The sequence below is a fragment of the Thamnophis sirtalis genome, unplaced genomic scaffold (genome assembly GCF_051295495.1).
Source record: "Thamnophis sirtalis isolate CommonGarterSnake01/CBP01778 unplaced genomic scaffold, rThaSir2_p1.2 scaffold_14, whole genome shotgun sequence".
NCBI classification, from domain to species: Eukaryota; Metazoa; Chordata; class Lepidosauria; order Squamata; family Natricidae; genus Thamnophis; species Thamnophis sirtalis.
The window spans coordinates 7,922,817-7,941,571 of record NW_028261394.1 but is presented as its reverse complement, the minus strand read 5'-3'; the positions used below and the strand labels follow the sequence as shown (position 1 = coordinate 7,941,571).

The 18,755-nt window shown below is 45.1% G+C and overlaps 2 protein-coding genes across 4 annotated transcripts in view; one reads left to right on the top strand and one right to left on the bottom strand.

Moving 5' to 3' along the window:
* Window positions 1-2,711: 2,711 nt before the first annotated feature.
* Window positions 2,712-9,582, bottom strand: ERI2 (ERI1 exoribonuclease family member 2). Its single transcript, XM_087728471.1, has 8 exons — window positions 9,242-9,582; window positions 9,064-9,141; window positions 8,566-8,693; window positions 7,456-7,606; window positions 5,649-5,749; window positions 5,322-5,403; window positions 4,117-4,205; window positions 2,712-3,971 (listed from the first exon to the last, which is right to left on the bottom strand). The coding sequence occupies exons 1-8, from the start codon at window positions 9,411-9,413 to the stop codon at window positions 2,712-2,714; spliced, it is 2,061 nt and encodes a 686-aa protein (XP_087584597.1). The 5' UTR covers window positions 9,414-9,582.
* A 2,369-nt stretch (window positions 9,583-11,951) lies between these two features.
* Window positions 11,952-18,755, top strand: part of REXO5 (RNA exonuclease 5) — a 40,260-nt gene continuing 33,456 nt past the window's right edge. For 2 of the 3 annotated variants that reach the window (XM_087729349.1, XM_087729347.1), the window contains exons 1-4: window positions 11,958-12,044; window positions 13,753-13,936; window positions 14,714-14,832; window positions 15,946-16,072. In XM_087729349.1, coding sequence (XP_087585475.1) covers window positions 13,790-13,936; window positions 14,714-14,832; window positions 15,946-16,072 — 393 coding nt within the window. In that variant the 5' untranslated portion in view covers window positions 11,958-12,044; window positions 13,753-13,789. Of the gene's footprint in view, window positions 12,045-13,752; window positions 13,937-14,713; window positions 14,833-15,945; window positions 16,073-18,755 lie in introns of all 3 variants that reach the window. The other variant, XM_087729348.1, reaches the window with a different exon arrangement.

Genomic DNA, 18,755 nt, shown 5'->3' with positions numbered 1-18,755 from the left:
CATTGATGAAGACGTTGAAGAGTACTGGGCCTAAAACAGAGCCTTGGGATACTCCGTTGCGTACTTCCCTCCATTAAGCAATGATCGTATGGATTTCCAAAGCTAGATTACCGAAAAAGTAGAATTGACAACTTGGAAAAGGTGTGGACTTCCTGCTCCCAGAATTCAGAATCTCAGCCTTGCCCTGGAGAACAACTGCTCTCAATCTTTAAGATGTGTGGACTTCAACTCCCAGAATTCCCCAGCCAGCATGGGGAATTCTGGGAGTTGAAGTCCACACTGCTTCAAGTTACCATGGTAGAGAAATACTGCATATAGCCTCACGCTTCCACTCTGTTTCCCAAAACCAATTCAGTCACTTTAAACACAGGTAGTCCTCAACTTATGACCCCAGCTGAGCCCAATATTTTGGTTGCTAAGCAAGAGAGTTGTTAAGTGAGTTTTACGACCTTTCTTGCCACAGTTATTAAGTGAATCACTGTCGTTGCCAAGTTAGTAACACGATTGTTAAGTTAATGGCTTCCTAAGGGATGTTGCTCATCAGAAGGTCGCAAAAGGGGATCACGTCCCTCCCTATGCTCCTAAATAATAAATGTGCCTCTAAAAAGACTATTAAACAGGTGAAACTTGACTGTAAAAACTTCTTCAAACTTCTTTCTGCAACGATTCCCAGAATCGTGGAAATAAAGGTTAACAGATTCTTTATTTTTTTTTCCAATTGATTAGGAAAAAGTTAGGCAACATCAAACATTGTCTCATGTTTGAATGAGGTGGGCGAATGAAACCTAATAGGTTTCAAGGCAGTTGGACTCTGCCCTTCATCACTTATTTATAGAATAAATCCATTCATCAGCTCGGATCATATCTGAGGATCTCGCCAGTCAAATAGAGCCCCTTTGAAATTCAAAGGCTGCACAACTTTCAAGCTTAGCTATTAATATTGTTGGAGATATCCTTTTCACAGTTACCTAGTACGCTGTAAAAGCCAAGCCCTCAATCTATATATATATATATAAATATGACTCTGTGTATGTGTGTTCCAGCATAACTCTGGAACGCCTCGAGCAATCTCAACCAAACATGGTACAACAGATGACTTAGTCTCTGGAAAGAATTATTGTGAGGGTAAGACACCCCTAACACCCCTCGGGGTGTGTGTTCTATTAACATACAGCCTGTTGTGCCTTAAAACGGCTTCTACTGTACTGCCGTAAAATGACTTCTACTGTGCAGTGCAGTGGAGTTGCCATGGTAATGGCTTCACAGTCCGCTTCCTGTGATAAGGGGGGAAATCCAGCATTAGAAATTACGTTTGGTCCAGACATTTTCCCCCTATAAATTAATTCCCCGGGCAACGCCGAGTTATCGGCTAGTAGGGGAAAAAAAGGATTTAATTTTAACCTCATGCATTTCAGCTAATTACCCAATTCCAAATTAAAATAATTCCATCAATCCCTCCTTTAGCTTTTGGATGCTGAAAGCATAATCACCATTGTGAATGTTACGGTTCCCCAACAAATGCGCGCTCGACAAAAGCGCGCCCAATGAAACCACGGTGACAAAACCGCGAGTTCTAAATCGCGCCGACAAATGAGCGCAGAAGCGCACTGACAACAGTGTGCCGACAGAAGCGCGCTCTAAACCTAACCCTAAAACTAACGCTAACCCTGAACCTAACCCTGAACCTAACCCTAAACCTAACCCTAAACCTAACCCTGAACCTAACCCTAAACCTAACCCTGAACCTAACCTTAAACCTAACCCTAAACCTAACCCTGAACCTAACCTTAAACCTAACCTTAAACCTAACCCTGAACCTAACCCTTACCTTAAATCGCGCTTCTGTCGGTGCGCTGTTGTGGGCACGTTGATGACGTCGCGGTTTTCGCACCGCGGTTTTGTCGGCGCGCTTTTGTCGTGCGCGCATTTGTCGGGTCACGGAACGTTACAGCCCAGGCAATCGCCCCCACACCATAATCCATGCCAGCTCCTTCTGAATTCCAGAAAGATTTACAGGACGTTCTGTTCACGGCATTTCTACAGTTTACTCAGGGCGCAAGGCTTCAGATATCATTTGGAAAAAGTGCCTCACCATACCCAAGAAGGTGAAAGCAAGCACCCTGTCTTGAGACTCATTAAAGCAGCTGCATCGTTTTCTGGAATTTTACTCCTGCTGTTCTATGGGAATTTGGTACCGTTAAAAAGCACACTGAACACAATTTCAAAAGAAATCAGTTTTCCCTTGTAGGAAGCGCCGTATTAAAATGGACAAACTTCCCTTCGTCTTTGGAGGAGGAGTTAATTTTATTTCATTTCCCAGAATCCAGAATGCTTTAAAGGACACTTTAAAAGAACATTTTAAAAGCATGGTGTGCAAGTTTTACAAGCCAGTTCTTTAAAAAGCAATTGCGCAGCAGTCAGGCTTACAGATTGAAAGTATAGACAAACATGATTATTCCTAAAAAAATAATAGTAGAAAAAAGTCAAACTTAGGTAGCTAAGAAAACAGAAGAGACAATATACACTTAAAAGACAAGACAGTTAGTTGGTGGCACTGCATTCAGACGAGACCAGATGCGAAATGCGCACGCAGTTTCGGCGATGCTTCTAAACACGATTACACTTTGTAGAAAAGAGGGCTAAACTTTTCAAAGGTTGAAATATTTCATTTCCCCAATAAAAGGCAGGGGGGAAAAAAAACCACCCTCTGCCTAGGTCCGCATGGAAGGACGGAGATTCAGGAACTTTGGTTGAACATTTCCCAGGGAGGGGTCCTGAGTTTTTAACGCCTTTAAGCCCCCAGCCCCTGAAGCCGAAGTCGGAAGGGACATTTTCTCCTTTAGAAGCGAATGCTCCCATCGGAAATAGTTGCAGCCCTTCGTATTCCTTTCGCATCTTCTCACCGGGCAACTGTAAAATGCTTTGCCCTGATTAGGGCCGCCGTTTGAAACATTCAACCTTCTAGCTCTTCGGCCACAGCGACATAAAGGAGGAGTCACCCTCCCGGTTTCCGCTACCCGGAAAGTCGAGTTGAAATTGCCCGGAGAGTTCAAGAAGGCGGGAGAGACGATGCACGGATTGGCCCCGGGAGACAGGAAGCTTCTCGACGTTGAGCTTCCGTCCTTGTAGATGCTGAAAGGCGTTTTTTTGCTCGGTGGCAAAGATCTGGGGCTGGAGGGCTTCCTCTTGACGGCCTCGGTCGAAGAGGCGAGAAGATTTCTGCCTGGTGGGTTGAGGGAAGAGGCCTCCGCCGTTAAAACCGGGAGCTTAAACGCGGAAGCATCTGAAGGTTCCTTGGGAGTTCGGCCTGGGTTGTAAATAGTCGTATTTGGACTCTTGTAGACAACACATGTTGAGAGCTCTCTACTTGGTCGAGCGTCTGTCCTATGTTCATCTCCCCGATTCATCAATTTGCCCCTATCTTCTGTCACTAAGGCGCTCTTAATTGGCGGGTTATGGTTTGAGGGGGAGGATTCTGGATCCGAGTCGTCTTCCTTTTCAGGGATGATGGCGGCGTCCTCCCAGTCGGCCAACATGGATAGACAATCTGGAGTGGTGCTGATGTCGGTCTCGGATACGGTGACAGTGGAAAGTGTTGTGGGGACCAAAACTAGCCTTTGATTGGGCATGGAAGGGTTTGAAATGAGTTGGTCCTTGTTCCCCCAACTTTGAAGGCCTGAAGGCCTATAGCAGGGGTGCTGAAGATTACCCAGAGGCCGGCGGGGTCTTCCGATGGACGGGGTTAGGTTCTGTTTGGCGCTCTTTCTAGATGCGAGAGGGGCGTCCTCGAACAAGCCCACGCAGACCGTCTCTTGTGGCAGGTCTTCCTCTTTTCCCTTGCTTTCAGTGGGGACTTCCTTTTCGCTTTCGTCCAACGGTGGCGCTTTGACAAGAGAGTTGTTCCCCAAAGGGCCACCCGGGGTGGGTTTCCCACCCCCAAATTTGGCCAGGGAATTCTTCGCCGGAGTTGCCTAAAGATTCCATAAAGAAAGGAGGTCAGCCAATCTCCTGGCCAGCGTAGCTTCAAACAAGATCCCAAGTCAAAAGTTCCGTCCGTAAAAATCTTGCCGGGTCAACCTTGACCAGTCACGGGCGCCAAGGAGAGAATCCACTAACCTTATCTAATGATTTTGTGACTTTCATTACACACCCGTCACGAATCATCTTCCAAGCCAGGCGAGCCGTATTCCGAGAATCGTGCAGGCCTGGGGAAACAGGAGGTGCCATTGCTAGTAGAAAGCACTACCGTATTTTTCAGAATATAAGACGCACTTCCCCCCCAAAATAGGGTGAAAATTTGAATGCATCTTATACACTGAATGTCAGCCCGCCCACCTGCCGCCCGCCACCCTTTGGCCTCTACCTCCCAGCAATTTGCCTCCTTGCAGCAAACAGCAAACAACCTGTTTCAGCTTCAGCACAGTCTGATTAGCAAAGCAGCTGATTGTGGGTTGGATCAGCCTCCCAACCATCAGCTGTTTCAGGCTGCAGCGATTGCCATTACCTATTACCGTCTCTGCGTGCCCTGTTTTTGGCCTCTGCGTGCCCCATTTTCTGCCCACTTCTATCCCCGCTGTCTAGAATGGATGGGAAATAGGGTGCGCAGAGACCGAAAACGGGGCGCATGGAGGTGGCAATAGGCTATGGCAATCCCTGCAGCCTGAAACAGCTGGTTGTCTAACCAGTAATCTGGTTTGGAGACCTGACAGGCTGATATCTGCAAAACTTGGCAAGGAGTCTCAGAGAGTCACAAACCAATTAAATGAACTAATTGCCTCCTGCAAACTCCACTCCCCTTTTGCTCCTCTTTTATTTCCTCTGGGAGGGGCCATTCATCGTCAACCTGTGGCTTTACTCCCAAGTCAACCCCTGTCTTTAGCTCTTCCCTTCGTCTGGCAACTCTGTGCATGCACACACTGGAAGCAGGCTCCAGCTGTTCGTCTGCCTCACTGTTGTCTGACTCCGAAGGTAGCTGATAACTGGCATACGGCCCTGGCCCCCTCTCTGCCTCCGACACAGAGCCCTCATCAGAGCCTTCCCCAGACTCCAGGACTGGCCCATGTTCCTCCCCAACCTTCTTCACTGTCCGAATCTGCTGCCAGCTCTGCTGGAGGGCCACAACACTATATTAGACTTTAATATATGAAGTTACCTGCTGGCAATTTTATATATTAAAGTCCAATTAAATTGCACTCAGCTCCAATTCATTTTAACTCACTTCCATGCTTGCCAGCCCTTTCCCCGCATAAATCCAAGACTCACATCCCTGCTTTTTTCAGAGGTCCCTTGCCCCCACCCCCCACACATAAATATTCACTCACCAGAATGCTCCCGTCCTTCAAAAGTGATACCCACGTCTTTCAATGCGCCATTTAAACCCTGTGGCTTCCTAGAGTAAAAGCTCTGGGAAACAAAAGGAGAAAATAAGATCCTCATTATATCTGTTTTGCTCAATGATATATAAATTGCTGAGGGCTCTTTAGGCCTCAAGCCTTGGCCCCGTTAAGATAGCTGGATGTTTCTGGATTAAATTGGATGCCACCCTCCGTGAGGGAGATGGATCGTTAAGAAGTGTGAAATATAAACAAACAAACAAATAAAATGTCTATTTTCTTGTCATTGTTATCAGCAGAGACAAATACTCTCACCTTGTAAGTGGCCCGTAGGTCAATCCACGAATTTAAAATATTAGGCTTCCGCAGCTGTTTTCTTTTACATTCATAGTGCAAGCAAATTCCCAGGTCCCAATCTGCATAAAAACAAATAAAGTTTTCCTGATTGTCCCCTCCATAGTTTTCCCCGTGGCACGACAAAACCGCGCTCGACTAAGCCGCGCCCAATTAAACCGTGTCGCTGATGTCATCAACAGGGCGACAACAGTGAGTGCGGAGAAAGAAGGGCGCTTTAAATAGCGCTTTGAAAGCAAGCCGATTCAACTTAAGGTAAGGGTTAGCTTTAGGGTTAGCTTTAGGGTTAGGGTTAGGTTTAGGGTTAGGTTTAGGATTAGGTTTAGGGGGGTTAGGGTTAGGTTTAGGGGTTAATTTTAGGTTTAGCGTTTACAGCGTGCTTCTGTCTCCGCGCTGTTGTCACCCTGTTGATGACGTCAGCTACGCGGTTTCGTCGAGCGCGCTTTAGTCAAATGGGGTTTTGTGGTGGAACCAGTTTTTCCACCCACAGTGTGACATTTTTATTTTTTGTGCAACCACCATGATTTCATGCAATAGAAACACGAAGATCAAAAGCAAGAGAAGTGGTCTATTTAGCCCTGTCTATTGGGAAGCGCAAGGGACGCGGTGGCTCAGTGGCTGAGACGCTGAGCTTGTCAATCAGAAAGGTCGGCAGTTCAGCGGTTCGAATCCCTAGCGCTGCGTAATGGAGGGAGCTCCCGTTACTTATCCCAGCTTCTGCCAACCTAGCAGTTTGAAAGCACGTAAAAAATGCAAGTAGAAAAATAGGGACCACTTTTGGTGGGAAGGGAACAGCGTTCCGTGCGCCTTCGGTGTTTAGTCATGCTGGCCACATGACCACAGAGGCGTCTTTGGACAGCTCTGGTTTTGAAACAGAGATGAGCACTGCCCCCTTGAGTCAGGAACGACTAGCACATATGTGCGAGGAGAACCTTTACCTATCGTGAATCACAATTATCCAAGTACATAGAGCAGTGTTTCTCAACCTTGGCAACTTGAAGATGTTTGGACTTCAACTCCCAGAATTCCCCAGCCAGCGAAGTTGAAGTCCGGACATCTTCAAGTTGCCAAGGTTGAGAACCACTGACATAGAGCAATGGAAATCTAAATAAAACCTGCCAATTTCTGGGTTAGAATTCTGGAATTCATAACTCCTAAACCAACAGTGCTTAGCAGTTTAAATTATTAGTTCCCCTTTTGATGGAGCGCACTTACAGTTCTAATGTCAGATCACGCAATGCGTACAGGGCCAAAGGATTCCCGATTCCCCCAAGCAAGCTTCTAGTCCTTAGGATGGTGGGAAAGCCATGAAAATACACAGCAAAGATGGTAAAAGAGCCAAGGGGAATGCAGAGAGCAGTAGCAGGATTTTCACAAGCACCATTTGAAAGTGGAACAATTAATCAGTGGAACAACTTGCCCACAGACGGTGTGAATTCTCCAGCACTGGAGAGATTGGACAACTATTTGTCTGAAATGGTATACAGTTTCCTGCCTAAGCAGGAGGTTAGACTAGAAGACCTCCAAGATCCCTTCCAATTCTGTGTAGAAAAATAGCCAATGATGGCTGGTTTCAAAAACCTAAGCAGAAGACAGCCCTGATTATTATTTGAATATTCCAGAGTCCCAGCCAAAAGTTAAAAACCATCACAAAAATAACAGTTTTTCCATTTCCTCACCAGGGAAACCACAGTCTCTCATCTTCAGCAGGCCCAGCAATGAAGAACGAGCACACTTTATTACAGGTAAGGTAAACATTATGAATTACCTGACCACGTAACAAAGGCACACAATTTTTCTTCAGGAGCAGCAGCGCAAGTCGAACCAAAAACAATATTTTTCTCCTCCTGGATCTTGTGAATCCACTTCGAAAATTGGGATAGGCTTATATGTAGTGGAACGCCTTCGTCAACTTGATTCTTGATTCAAAGAAAAAAGATAACATTGCTGATAACATTTAACATCTAGATACAGATTTGGTGTTATTGACACTGATATTGATATTTCTGACTGAACCATAAAGTAAAATTCTTGAAGCATTGTATAAGAAAGGGGAAAAAACCAACCTCTAATACCTAAAATGGTGAAAACAACATACATACATACATACATACATACATACATACATACATACATACATACATATCTGTTCTGTCCCTCCTTTTCCGCTCGTTCAAAGACGACAGGCAGACAAACTTAAAAGGAAAGAACTTTATCAGTCCTCAGCTCAGACTGGCTGCGAGCCCAAAAATAAACATAAATAAAGTCTCTGGCAAGAAGATAACAGAATGCAAAACAAAACTCTTACAAAACAATTCACTTCTCCAAGTGTCTCCTTGAATCAGGGTTTCAGAAAGCAAATCACTTCTCCAAGTGTCTCTCACAAACAAACCACGACCGATGAATGATGAACGTTGACTCCTGCAACCAGGGCGTGGCACCATCCATCCTTTTATCACCAGAAGATGACACTAACGAGCCCCAGCTGCATTGTTAATCTTGCATCCCGACTCAACTCACAGCAAACTTCTGCTGAGTCACAACATATATCCATTTTTATTTTGATTTCCAAGACTGCCCACTGGCATTTAATTGATTCAATTAATATATATTAGGACTGCTTTAATGAATAGAAATGAACAGCTGGAAATAAAAAGGAATTGAAATCAATTTTTAAAATGAATTAATGAAAATGAAAAGTTTTTCAGTGGGCTTGGAACATCAAAGAAAAGTCATATTGTGGTGATAAAAGAAAAATGTTTAAGCCAACAAGCAAATTCCTTCCTTTAAACATTCATCAGAAGCTAATTAAGTAAAAATGCTTCAACGCATAATGTAACTAACAAACTCTGACCTGTTTATTCTTATTATATTATACCTGTTTTATTCCAGTTAGCTCAATACAAAATTCAGAGAGAGTCGGATGTTCCTGGGGCTGGACGTACATATGAAATTCAGTCTCAATTTCTCCACTTGAGGTGTTCAAGAGAACTGCTGGAAATTCAACTATGCAAACAAACAAACCAACAATCAAAGGTAGTTCTTGACTTACGAGCACAGTTGAGCCCAAAGTTTCGGTTGCTAAGTGAGACATTTATTGTGAGTTTTGCTCCATTCTACAACCTTTCTTGCCACAGTTGTTAAGTAAATCACTGTATTTCTTAAGTTAGCAATCTGGTTGATTTTACTTGCCAAAAGGTTGCAAAAGGGGATCATATGATCACATGCAACCGTCATAGTGGTGGGTTGCAGGCGGTATGTCCCGGTACCGGTGTCTGCCGGAAGCCGCAGTCACCGGAACAGTGCTCTCTTTGTTTCCCTCACCCCCCTCAATTCATGTGGAAGCAATTATTAAAACAATTAAAACTTGGCTTACTTATTTCTTGACATCTTCGGACATCCTTCCAGCAGGTAGACTCAAAATCAATAATTATTAAGTAGTCAAACAGCTGTCCTGCAAACCCCCCCCCAAAAAAAACATATGATATTATCTCACTGTCATAACCCACAAATAATAACAAACACTGAATTTATGAAATAAGGGGAATACTCACGCAGCTTGCGTTGGCTGCGGCTTTGGTCACCGGGAGACGGCTTGGAAACACTTCGGATAATGCCTAGCTGCCTGTCAAACCAACAGATAATATTCGAGAAAAAATAATAAAAAAATCTGCTAATAAAAAAAAGATATTCACTCCCCACTCTCTCGGCCTTCCGGAAAGCCATTAAAACCTGGCTGTTCCGGCAGGCCTGGGGCTGTTGACCCCAAAATACAGTCCAGCCCCATTCAGAATGGAGTGAATGATGTGTTGTATTTTATGTCTGTTTTTCTTCCCTGTATCTTACTTCTCTTTTTGATTATTTTTATACTGTAAGCCGCCTGGAGTCCTACGGGATTGGGAGGCATATAAATGTTGTTAAACTTAAACATTATGCAAATTTTACAGCGTTAAAATAACAGACTAGAAGACCTCCAAGGTCCCTTCCAGCTGTGCTATTTTTTTCTGTGTGTGTGTGTGTGTCTCTCTCTCTCTGTGTGTGTAATATGTGAATTTGTGGGGTCTCCTGCGTGAGCAGGCGGTTGGGCTAGATGATCTCCAAAGATCTCTTCCAGCTCTGCTATTCTCTCCCTCTGTGTGTAAGTGTAATATGTAAAACAAAGTCCCCATTTGGATGTAATGCAAGGCCATTCCTGTTGGTATTTTTTTCTGCGGCAACTTTAAGGCCTGTGGACTTCAACTCCCAGAATTCCCCAGTAGCTCTGCAGGCTGGGGAATTCTGGGAATTGAAGTCCACCAGTCTTAAAAGTTGCCCACTTTGAGAAACCCTGCTCTAAAAGGCACAAAAGTTGATGGGGGAAATTCTGGGAGTCTAAAATACCCAAATCTTTTTCTTTTTTTAATTGTTTAATTTTTATTAACAAACATGTAAAATACACACACACAAAACTTAGGCGTACACCACATTTACACAATACAATACGAAGAGGAGCTTCCGGTTCTTTCTAATAGCAATTATCAATCGGTACCGCTCACCTTATATTATTTCCCCTTCTATTGTATTTCATTTGGATTTCATCATTCTTAACCCTCTTATTTTACTCAAATCTTCAAGTTGCCAAAGTTGGACATGCCTGATTTAAGGTTATTGCATTTTAATGAGTAGGGGGGGGGTACATGCTGCCCAGGGGATTCTGGGAATTGAAGTCCAGAAGTCTTACCAAGTTGGCAAGAATTGGACAGCCCTGGTCTAAAGCTACAAAACCTGGCTGGGGAAATTCTGGGAGTTTGAGGTCCCCAAATGTAAAAGGTGCCAAAGTCGGACATGCCTGATTTAAAGTTAATGCATTTTAATGAGTAGGGGGTTCATGCTGCCCAGGGGGATTCTGGGAATTGAAGTCCAGAAGTCTTAAAAGTTGCCCACTTTGAGAAACCCTGCTCTAAAAGGCACAAGAGTTGAGGGGGGAAATTCTGGGAGTCTAAAATACCCAAATCTTTTTTCTTTTTTAATTGTTTAATTTTTATTAACAAACATGTAAAATACACACACACAAAACTTAAGACGTACACCACATTTACACAATACAATACGAACAGGAGCTTCCGGTTCTTTCTAATAGCAATTATCAATCGATACCCGCTCACCTTATATTATTTCCCCTTCTATTGTATTTCATTGGGATTTCATCATTCTTAACCCTCTTATTTTACTCAAATCTTCAAGTTGCCAAAGTTGGACACGCCTGATTTAAGGTTATTGCATTTTAATGAGTAGAGGGTTCATGCTGCCCAGGGGGATTCTGGGAATTGAAGTCCAGAAGTCTTAAAAAGTTGGCAAGAATTGGACAGCCCTGGTCTAAAGCTACAAAACCTGGCTGGGGAAATTCTGGGAGTTTGAGGTCCCCAAATGTAAAAGGTGCCAAAGTTGGACATGCCTGATTTAAGGTTACTGCATTTTAATGAGTAGGGAGTTCATGCTGCCCAGGGGGATTCTGGGAATTGAAGTCCAGAAGTCTTACCAAGTTGGCAAGAATTGGACAGCCCTGGTCTAAAGCTACAAAACCTGGCTGGGGAAATTCTGGGAGTTTGAGGTCCCCAAATGTAAAAGGTGCCAAAGTTGGACATGCCTGATTTAAGGTTATTGCATTTTAATGAGTAGGGGATTCATGCTGCCCAAGGGGATTCTGGGAATTGAAGTCCAGAAGTCTTAAAAAGTTGGCAAGAATTGGACAGCCCTGGTCTAAAGCTACAAAACCTGGCTGGGGAAATTCTGGGAGTTTGAGGTCCCCAAATGTAAAAGGTGCCAAAGTTGGACATGCCTGATTTAAAGTTATTGCATTTTAATGAGTAAGGGGGGGTGTGCATGCTGCCCAGGGGATTCTGGGAATTGAAGTCCAGAAGCCTTAAAAGTTGCCAAGAATTGGACACTTATATGCCCTACAGCTCGGTCCAAACGGGGGTCCGCCTCTCTTGCAGCTCCTCCACCTGACCGAAAAGTCGACGCTACCTGAGGCCCCTTACCTGGCCAGCTGCCTCGTCGCCATGGCAACCGCCTCCCCGCGCGCGCCAAGCCTTGGCTCGGCGGCCGCCGTTTCAAACAGCCCGCCGCCCAGCAGGCCCCGCCTCCTCCTCCTCCTCTCGATGCTTTCGGCCGATCGACTAAGCGGGCCTGCCGCCTTTGATATCCGCATTCTCGCTCGAGGCGCTTCCTCCTCTAAGGCTGGGCTGCGATGCGAGAGTGGGGAGGGGCGGGGTGGGTGGGGGGGAAATGTCTCAGGCCCGGGCAGACGATTGCCGAGCAAGGATTCTCCTCGATTGCGGAAGGGCTTTACCCGGGAGTAATGTGCCAGGAATACAGGTCAGGCTTCTCACTGATTTTCAATTGTTTTCCCTCTTTTTTGCTCTCTTTTTCAAAAATCGGAAGCGGGTGTTTGCAAGGAAAGGCGTTCCCGGGTTAATTGCTGGGAAGGCCGTTGCTTGCAAGGGAGAGAAGGAAGATTGCAACTCTCCCGTACACGTGTTTGCAGGATCGCACGTGGTTGCAAAATGCAAACCCCTGGAGAGTGGCGGGGATGGAAACCCAAGGACTGGTCCGCGCGGCGGTGCAGAGTGCCTTGCTTCCAGCTTTAAACCTGTTGCTTTTACCCTCCCTATCTCCATAAACCCACCCCAGCCAGACTTAAAATCAAGGGGCATTTGCTGATCTCCCCTTTGGTTGGGGATGATGGGGGCTGTTGTTGCCCCGCAGACGAGGCTGGGTGCTGAGAGCTGCTCTTTATTTTTCATTCTGAAGATGGGCTTCATGGCATCCTGCGATGTAATGTTGCTCCAATCCGTTGTTTCCCGAATTTATCCACTTGAAAGGGTGTGTGGACTTCAAGCCCCAGAATTCCCTGCGAGCATGGAGGGGGGGGTCAGGGGGATCCTGGGAGTTGGAGTCCACCCACTTTAAAGTGTCCAAGTTTGGAAAACAGCTTTAAGTCCATGTTCGTAGAACACAATGGAGTTCCTGCTGCTACTACTCTTCTCATTACTGTTCTCATTAAATTGGATTAGAATAAATTAAGGTAGAATACATAATACCACAAAGGCTTGCTATTAATATTATATGAAATTCAGATTCAATTAGAACTCATTTTATGAAGGAGACTTGATGTTCTATTAGAATGAATGCTAAACATGTTGCAGAGTTATTGATTTATATTATATTATTCATTCTAAAGTTAAGTTATTCTTATGACTTGATGAAGAAAGTCATAAGAATGGAGGGGGGTAAATCTTATTTGCTTCTCTAATGAGATGGGCGGCAATAAAATTAGATTAGCAATAGCAATAGCAGTTAGACTTATATACCGCTTCATAGGGCTTGCAGCCCTCTCTAAGCGGTTTACAGAGTCAGCATATCACTCCCACAATCTGGGTCCTCATTTTACCCAACTCTGAAGGATGGAAGGCTGAGTCAACCCTGAGCCGGTGAGATTTGAACCGCTGAACTGCAGATAACAGTCAGCTGAAGTGGCCTGCAGTACTGCACTCTACCCACTGCGCCACCTCCTCGGCTCTTGACGATTACACTAGGCTAGATATCGATGAATGATATATAGATATGGATGGATGGATGGAGAGCAATAGATATAAATAGATGGTAGATAGATAAATTATCATCATCATTTAACAACCCCATAATCCTTTGCGGGATGGAGTCTTGGGCAACTGAATGGAGCTGAGTATTTACTGGCCAGATGCCCTTCCTGTCGCCAATGAGGAGTTTTGTTCAGCAGATATATTCTCATTGTGCCCAGAGAGAGAAATATCTGCCTCTGCCCGGGATCGAACTCCCAGCCTCCTGATTGTGAAGCTACCACACCATTCTATGGTAGATAGATAAATAATTCTCCTTAATTCAAACCCTAAACAAAATTAAGTAGAATTTCAACTTATTATTTCAACTTATTGCTCCAATTGTAAGGGTTAACAACGTTGCTGGTTGCTTTGCTCCACAGATATTTTTCCATTAATTTTTCATTTAAAAAAAAAATCTTTTCTGTGATGCTCTTTTTGTTTAGCAGATAAATTCCTCCCGAAGAGGGATTTATAAATAAAATGGTTGCACAAACTGACGGAGTTGCAAAGAAAAGGGATTATGAAGATGAGGAAACTGGAGGAGAGAAACGGAAGGCTAAAAGAAAGAGGAAGAATGAGAAAAATGACATTCACTCAAATGATCAGAAAATGAAACTTGCCAGTGAAGTAAGATTTGTTTATGGATATACTATTCCAGAAGATTTGCCATTATGGCATGTTTGGGTTTCATCATTCCCCATAATAATAATTAAAAAAACCAATTTAAGTTTTGGGTGGAGTTTTCCAAATGTTTTTCTGACTCTGCTTTTAGTTTATGTCTTTTCAAAACATGTTTTGAATTGTTTTTCCTTCTAAAGGTTTGCTGTAGGTTTTTTTTTAGTCTGTGTTATATTTTTAATGCTGTACTTCATTGTTCATATCCATGAATCATTTAAGTTATAATTAGAACAATGTGCTATTCCAGTTGGCTGTTTTTGCATCTTTCTCAGCTTAAAATTATTTCCCAAGTTTAATATCAAGAATTAGACAGAAGTTTAATCATTTGCAACCAAGACACTGAGATTCTTGATCTCAGGGTGGGAAACATTAATACTTACAAAGCTGCAGAAACTTTTAGAAGCTGCTTGTATTTTTCTCCATTGCTGAATTTGTCAATGTGGGAGGACAGTTTATATAAAATCACTGCTGGAACTAAAATTATTTGGCATTTATCATGTTTGTGTAAATAATGTCCAAGTTTTGTGAAGTTCATGCATATCTTGCAGTCGGCTCTATTAACTGTGTTTCTCCTTTTGCGTGTTTGATGTGTTTTTTTTAAGTGGCATCCTCTTCCCAGAAACGAACTCTCCGTTCTTGGATGTTGTTTGTGGGAACGGTGCCTTAAATCCTGACATTTTCATTGGGAATGTAAACACTCCAGAGTCAATTGTCTTGGTTTCCAAGGTGAAGACTCCCTGCTTGTCTGCTTGGAGGTTTGGAGAAGGCCAAATCACTCATGAGCAACTGCGCGAATTCCTCAAGTATGCCACGCAGGGAAAACAGCACAATGTCACTCCGCCCAGGTAAATGTGCTCTTAATGTACCTTATGGAAGGTACCGTATTTTTCGGACTATAAGACACACCAGTGTATAAGATGCACCACGATTTCGAAGAGGTAACCCTGGCCCCCAGGAGCACTCCGCAGGCTTCAGCAGGGCTGAGGGAAGGCAAAATTGCCCTCTTTTTTTTTTTGGCCCGTTTTCCAAACTTTTTCTGTAAAAACGAGGGCATTTTTGCCTTCCCCCAGCCCTGCTGAAGCCTTCAGAATGCTTCAGGGGGCTGGGGGAAGGCAAAAACGCCTCAGTTTTTGCAAAAAAAATGGAATGAGGGCTTATTTGGTGTATAAGACGCACCAATAGTTCCACACTGTTTTGGGGAGGGAGGTGCATCTTATACTCCGAAAAATATGGTATCTATCCACCTTAAATGTTCAACAGTACAGCTAGTCCTTGATTTACAACCCTTTGGATGTCCGTTTGAAGTCAAACGGCGCTGGGAAAAAGTGTCTTGTGATCATTTTTCACACTTAACAACCATGGCAGCATTCCCATGGTCGCATGATCAAAACTCATCCGCTTAGCAACTGACTCATGTTTATGACAGTTAACAGTGTTCCCAAGGTCACAAGATCCCTTTTGGGGAACTTCTGGAGAGGCGGAATCAATGGGAAAGCAAGATTCACTTAATATTGCATTGGCATCCTTCCGTCTCATAAGACTTTGGAATCGTGCTCTGGAAAGAGGTTAAAGCTGGAGTGTCCTCTCCGGAGCACAAGGCCTGGGTAGATTAATAGCAATAGCAATAGCAGTTAGACTTATATACCGCTTCATAGGGCTTTCAGCCCTCTCTAAGCGGTTTACAGAGTCAGCATATCGCCCCCACAGTCTGGGTCCTCATTTCACCCACCTCAGAAGGACGGAAGGCTGTGTCAACCTGGAGCCTGGTGGGATTCGAACTGCCAAATTGTAGGCAGCCGGCAGTCAGCAGAAAGTAGCCTGCAGTACTGCACTCTAACCGCCCTGCGCCACCACAGCTCTAAATGTTGAGAAACCAGTCTAACAACCGAGAAATAGCTTTGCCCGGGCGTGGCTGATGAAAGGAATGTAAGAGATAACCGTGGTCCCTTGTGGTACAGTTGGTGTCGCATCCACCACCAAAGGCACGTGGCTGGTGTAATGGTGGTCATTTTACATCACGTGGATCAGCTCCATTTCTACCGGTACTACCTGCAGTTCAAACATCTCCGAAAGACCTTCAAACACGTAAGTCACGCACGTTTATCCATCAGGTGGGATGGCTGGTCTGGGAAATTTTTGTACAATATGGCAGTCCTCGCAGAACAAGGAGCCCGGCGTGGGGGGTAATTAACTCACCGTAGAACCACACGGGAGCATAACAAGGAAGAAGTCCAATTCTGTTTCTATTTTTTAAAACCCCAACTGTGTTTATAAGTAACTCAAGGGAGCAGGCATGCGTACAACTCCTTCCTCTTCCTATTTTCCCCCTAACAACAACCCTGTGAGGTGGGCTGGGCTGAGAGACAGCGCCTGGCCCAAAGTCCCCCAGCCAGCTTTCATACCTAAGGTGAGACTAGAACTCACTGTCTCCTGGCGATGGTCTCAAAGTCACTCAGCTGCCTTTCATGCCTAAGGCAGGACTAGAACTCCCTGTCGCCCAGTAATTGGCCCAAAGTCACCCAGCCGACTTTCATACTTAAGGTGGGACTAGAACTCACTGTCGCCCAGTAATTGGCCCAAAGTCACCCAGCTGACTTTCCTGCCCAAGGCAAGACTAGAACTCACCGTCTCCTGGTGATGGGTTCAAAGTCGCTCAGCTGCCTTTCATGCCTAAGGTGGGACTAGAACTCCCTGTCGCCCAGTGATTGGCCCAAAGTCACCCAGCCGACTTTCATACCTAAGGTGGGACTAGAACTCACTGTCTCCTGGTGATTGGCCAAAAGTCACTCAGCTGGCTTTCATGCCTAAGGCAGGACTAGAACTCCCTGTCTCCTGGTGATTGGCCAAAAGTCACTCAGCTGGCTTTCACACACCTAAGGTGGGACTAGAACTCCCCATCTCCTAGCCCGACGCCTGAATTAAAATTAAACTTTTAATGGTTCATTTACCAGGGTGGCCTGCTTTATCAAGGCAAGCAAAGAATTCTCCTGAAATCAATGCGTCTTTCAGCCGGAGGAAATGCCACTTTTCCCAACGTCATTCCTGTTTTTTTTCCCCCTCCAGGCCTGCCTTTGCAGTTCTCTGCTTAACAGGCTACTTCGACCCAGCGAGGCTGGCCGAGCGATTTGGGGTGTTTTTTTGAGGGGAGGGGGAAGCAGCTTTGCAGCCACAAGGAAACACATGGCTCTAATTTAAAGGCTATTCGAGACTTTCCAGGAAGAAGTCTGCCTCCAATTCTCCTCAAGAATGAGCTCTCTTTCTTTCTTTCTTTTGCTTCTCTTCCTTTTTCCTCTGGCTGCCGCCTGGAAAGCCAAGATCATTAAAACAACACTGGGTTGGCACAAAGGGGGGTTGTTTTTCTTGGGAATTTCCCCAAGAAAGGGTGATCTGTTATCTCCCTCACCTTCCCCCCCCCTTTTTAAACAAAGTTGGGGGGGAAATCAAGGCCAATTGTTTTGACCGCTGGCTGAAGCTTTTGCAAATGAATGTTTGGTGCTTATTGTGTGATTTAAAAGTCTGTCTCTCTCTCCCTCCCTCCCTCCCCCTTCTCTCTCTCTCTCTCTCTTTCTCTCTCCCTCCCTCCCCTTCTCTCTCTCTCTCCCTCCCTCCCCCTCTTCTCTCTCTCTCCCTCCCCACTTCTCTCTCTCTTTCTCTCTCCCTCCCTCCCCTTCTCTCTCTCTTTCTCTCCCTCCCGCCCCCTCTTCTCTCTCTCTCCCTCCCCACTTCTCTCTCTCTTTCTCTCTCTTTCTCTCCCTCCCTCCCCCCTCTTCTCCCTCCCTCTCTTTCTCTCTCTCTCCCTCCCTCCCTCCCACTTCTCTCTCTCCCTCCCCCTCTTCTCTCTCTCCCTTTCTCTCCCTCCCGCCACCCTCTTCTCTCTCCCCCTCTTCTCTCTCTCTTTCTCTCTCTCTCCCTCCCTCCCCCTCTTCTCTCTCTCTCTTTCTCTCTCCCTCCCTCCACCCTCTTCTCTCTCTCTCCCTCTCCCTCCCTTCACCCTTTTCTCTTTCCCTCCCTCTCTCCCCCTCTTCTCTCTCCCTCTCTTTCTCTCTCTCTCCCTCTCTCTCCCTCCCTCCACTCTCTTCTCTCTCCCTCCCTCTCCCCCCCTCTTCTCTCTTTCTCTCTCTCTCTCTCTCTCCCTCCCTCCCCCTCTTCTCTCTCTCTCTCTCCCTCCCTCCCCCGCCCTCTGTCTCTCGCACAAACACACCAGCACAGCTAGGAGTTATCAATCGGACCTGACGTGTGTTGTAATAATTTGTGTTTGACAAAGTGCTTGAGAACTTGGCTGAGGTGGAAGTGCAGCTATAAAAAGGGAAAGTGAAGGCAGCATCCATCACTGGGTTGTTAAAACGAAGGGAAAAACAATTCCTCCGAACGTTTAGCAAAGAAAATGTTTGCAGCCCTTCTGAACATTACATGGACGGGGATTATTCTCTATGCTATCTATGTTGTTTGCATTTGTCGTCATGGATTGCACCAGTGAGGCTAAAACCAATTTCGTTGTATACATGATGTACAGTGACAATAAAGGCTAAACTATACTCTGCTCTACATTACACAACACTACACTATATACTCTAGAAAGAGTGCAGAGGAGAGCAACAAAGAGGATTAGGGGACTGGAGACTACAACATACGAAAAACAGTTGCAGGAACTGGGTATGTCTAGTTTAATGAAAAGAAGGACTAGGGGAGACATGATAGCAGTCTTCCAATATCTCAGGGGTTGCCACAAAGAAGAGGGAATCAAACTATTCTCCAGGGCACCTGAGGG

Coding starts and splice junctions, on each gene's coding strand:
- ERI2 (XM_087728471.1), bottom strand. CDS start 9,413: ATGGCTTTCCGGAAGGCCGAGAGAGTGGGGAGTGAATATCTTTTTTTT. Junction 8,694..9,063: donor CCGAAGATGTCAAGAAATAA/GTAAGCCAAGTT, acceptor TTGTTTGCATAG/TTGAATTTCCAGCAGTTCTC. Junction 3,972..4,116: donor TCACAAAATCATTAGATAAG/GTTAGTGGATTC, acceptor TGGAATCTTTAG/GCAACTCCGGCGAAGAATTC.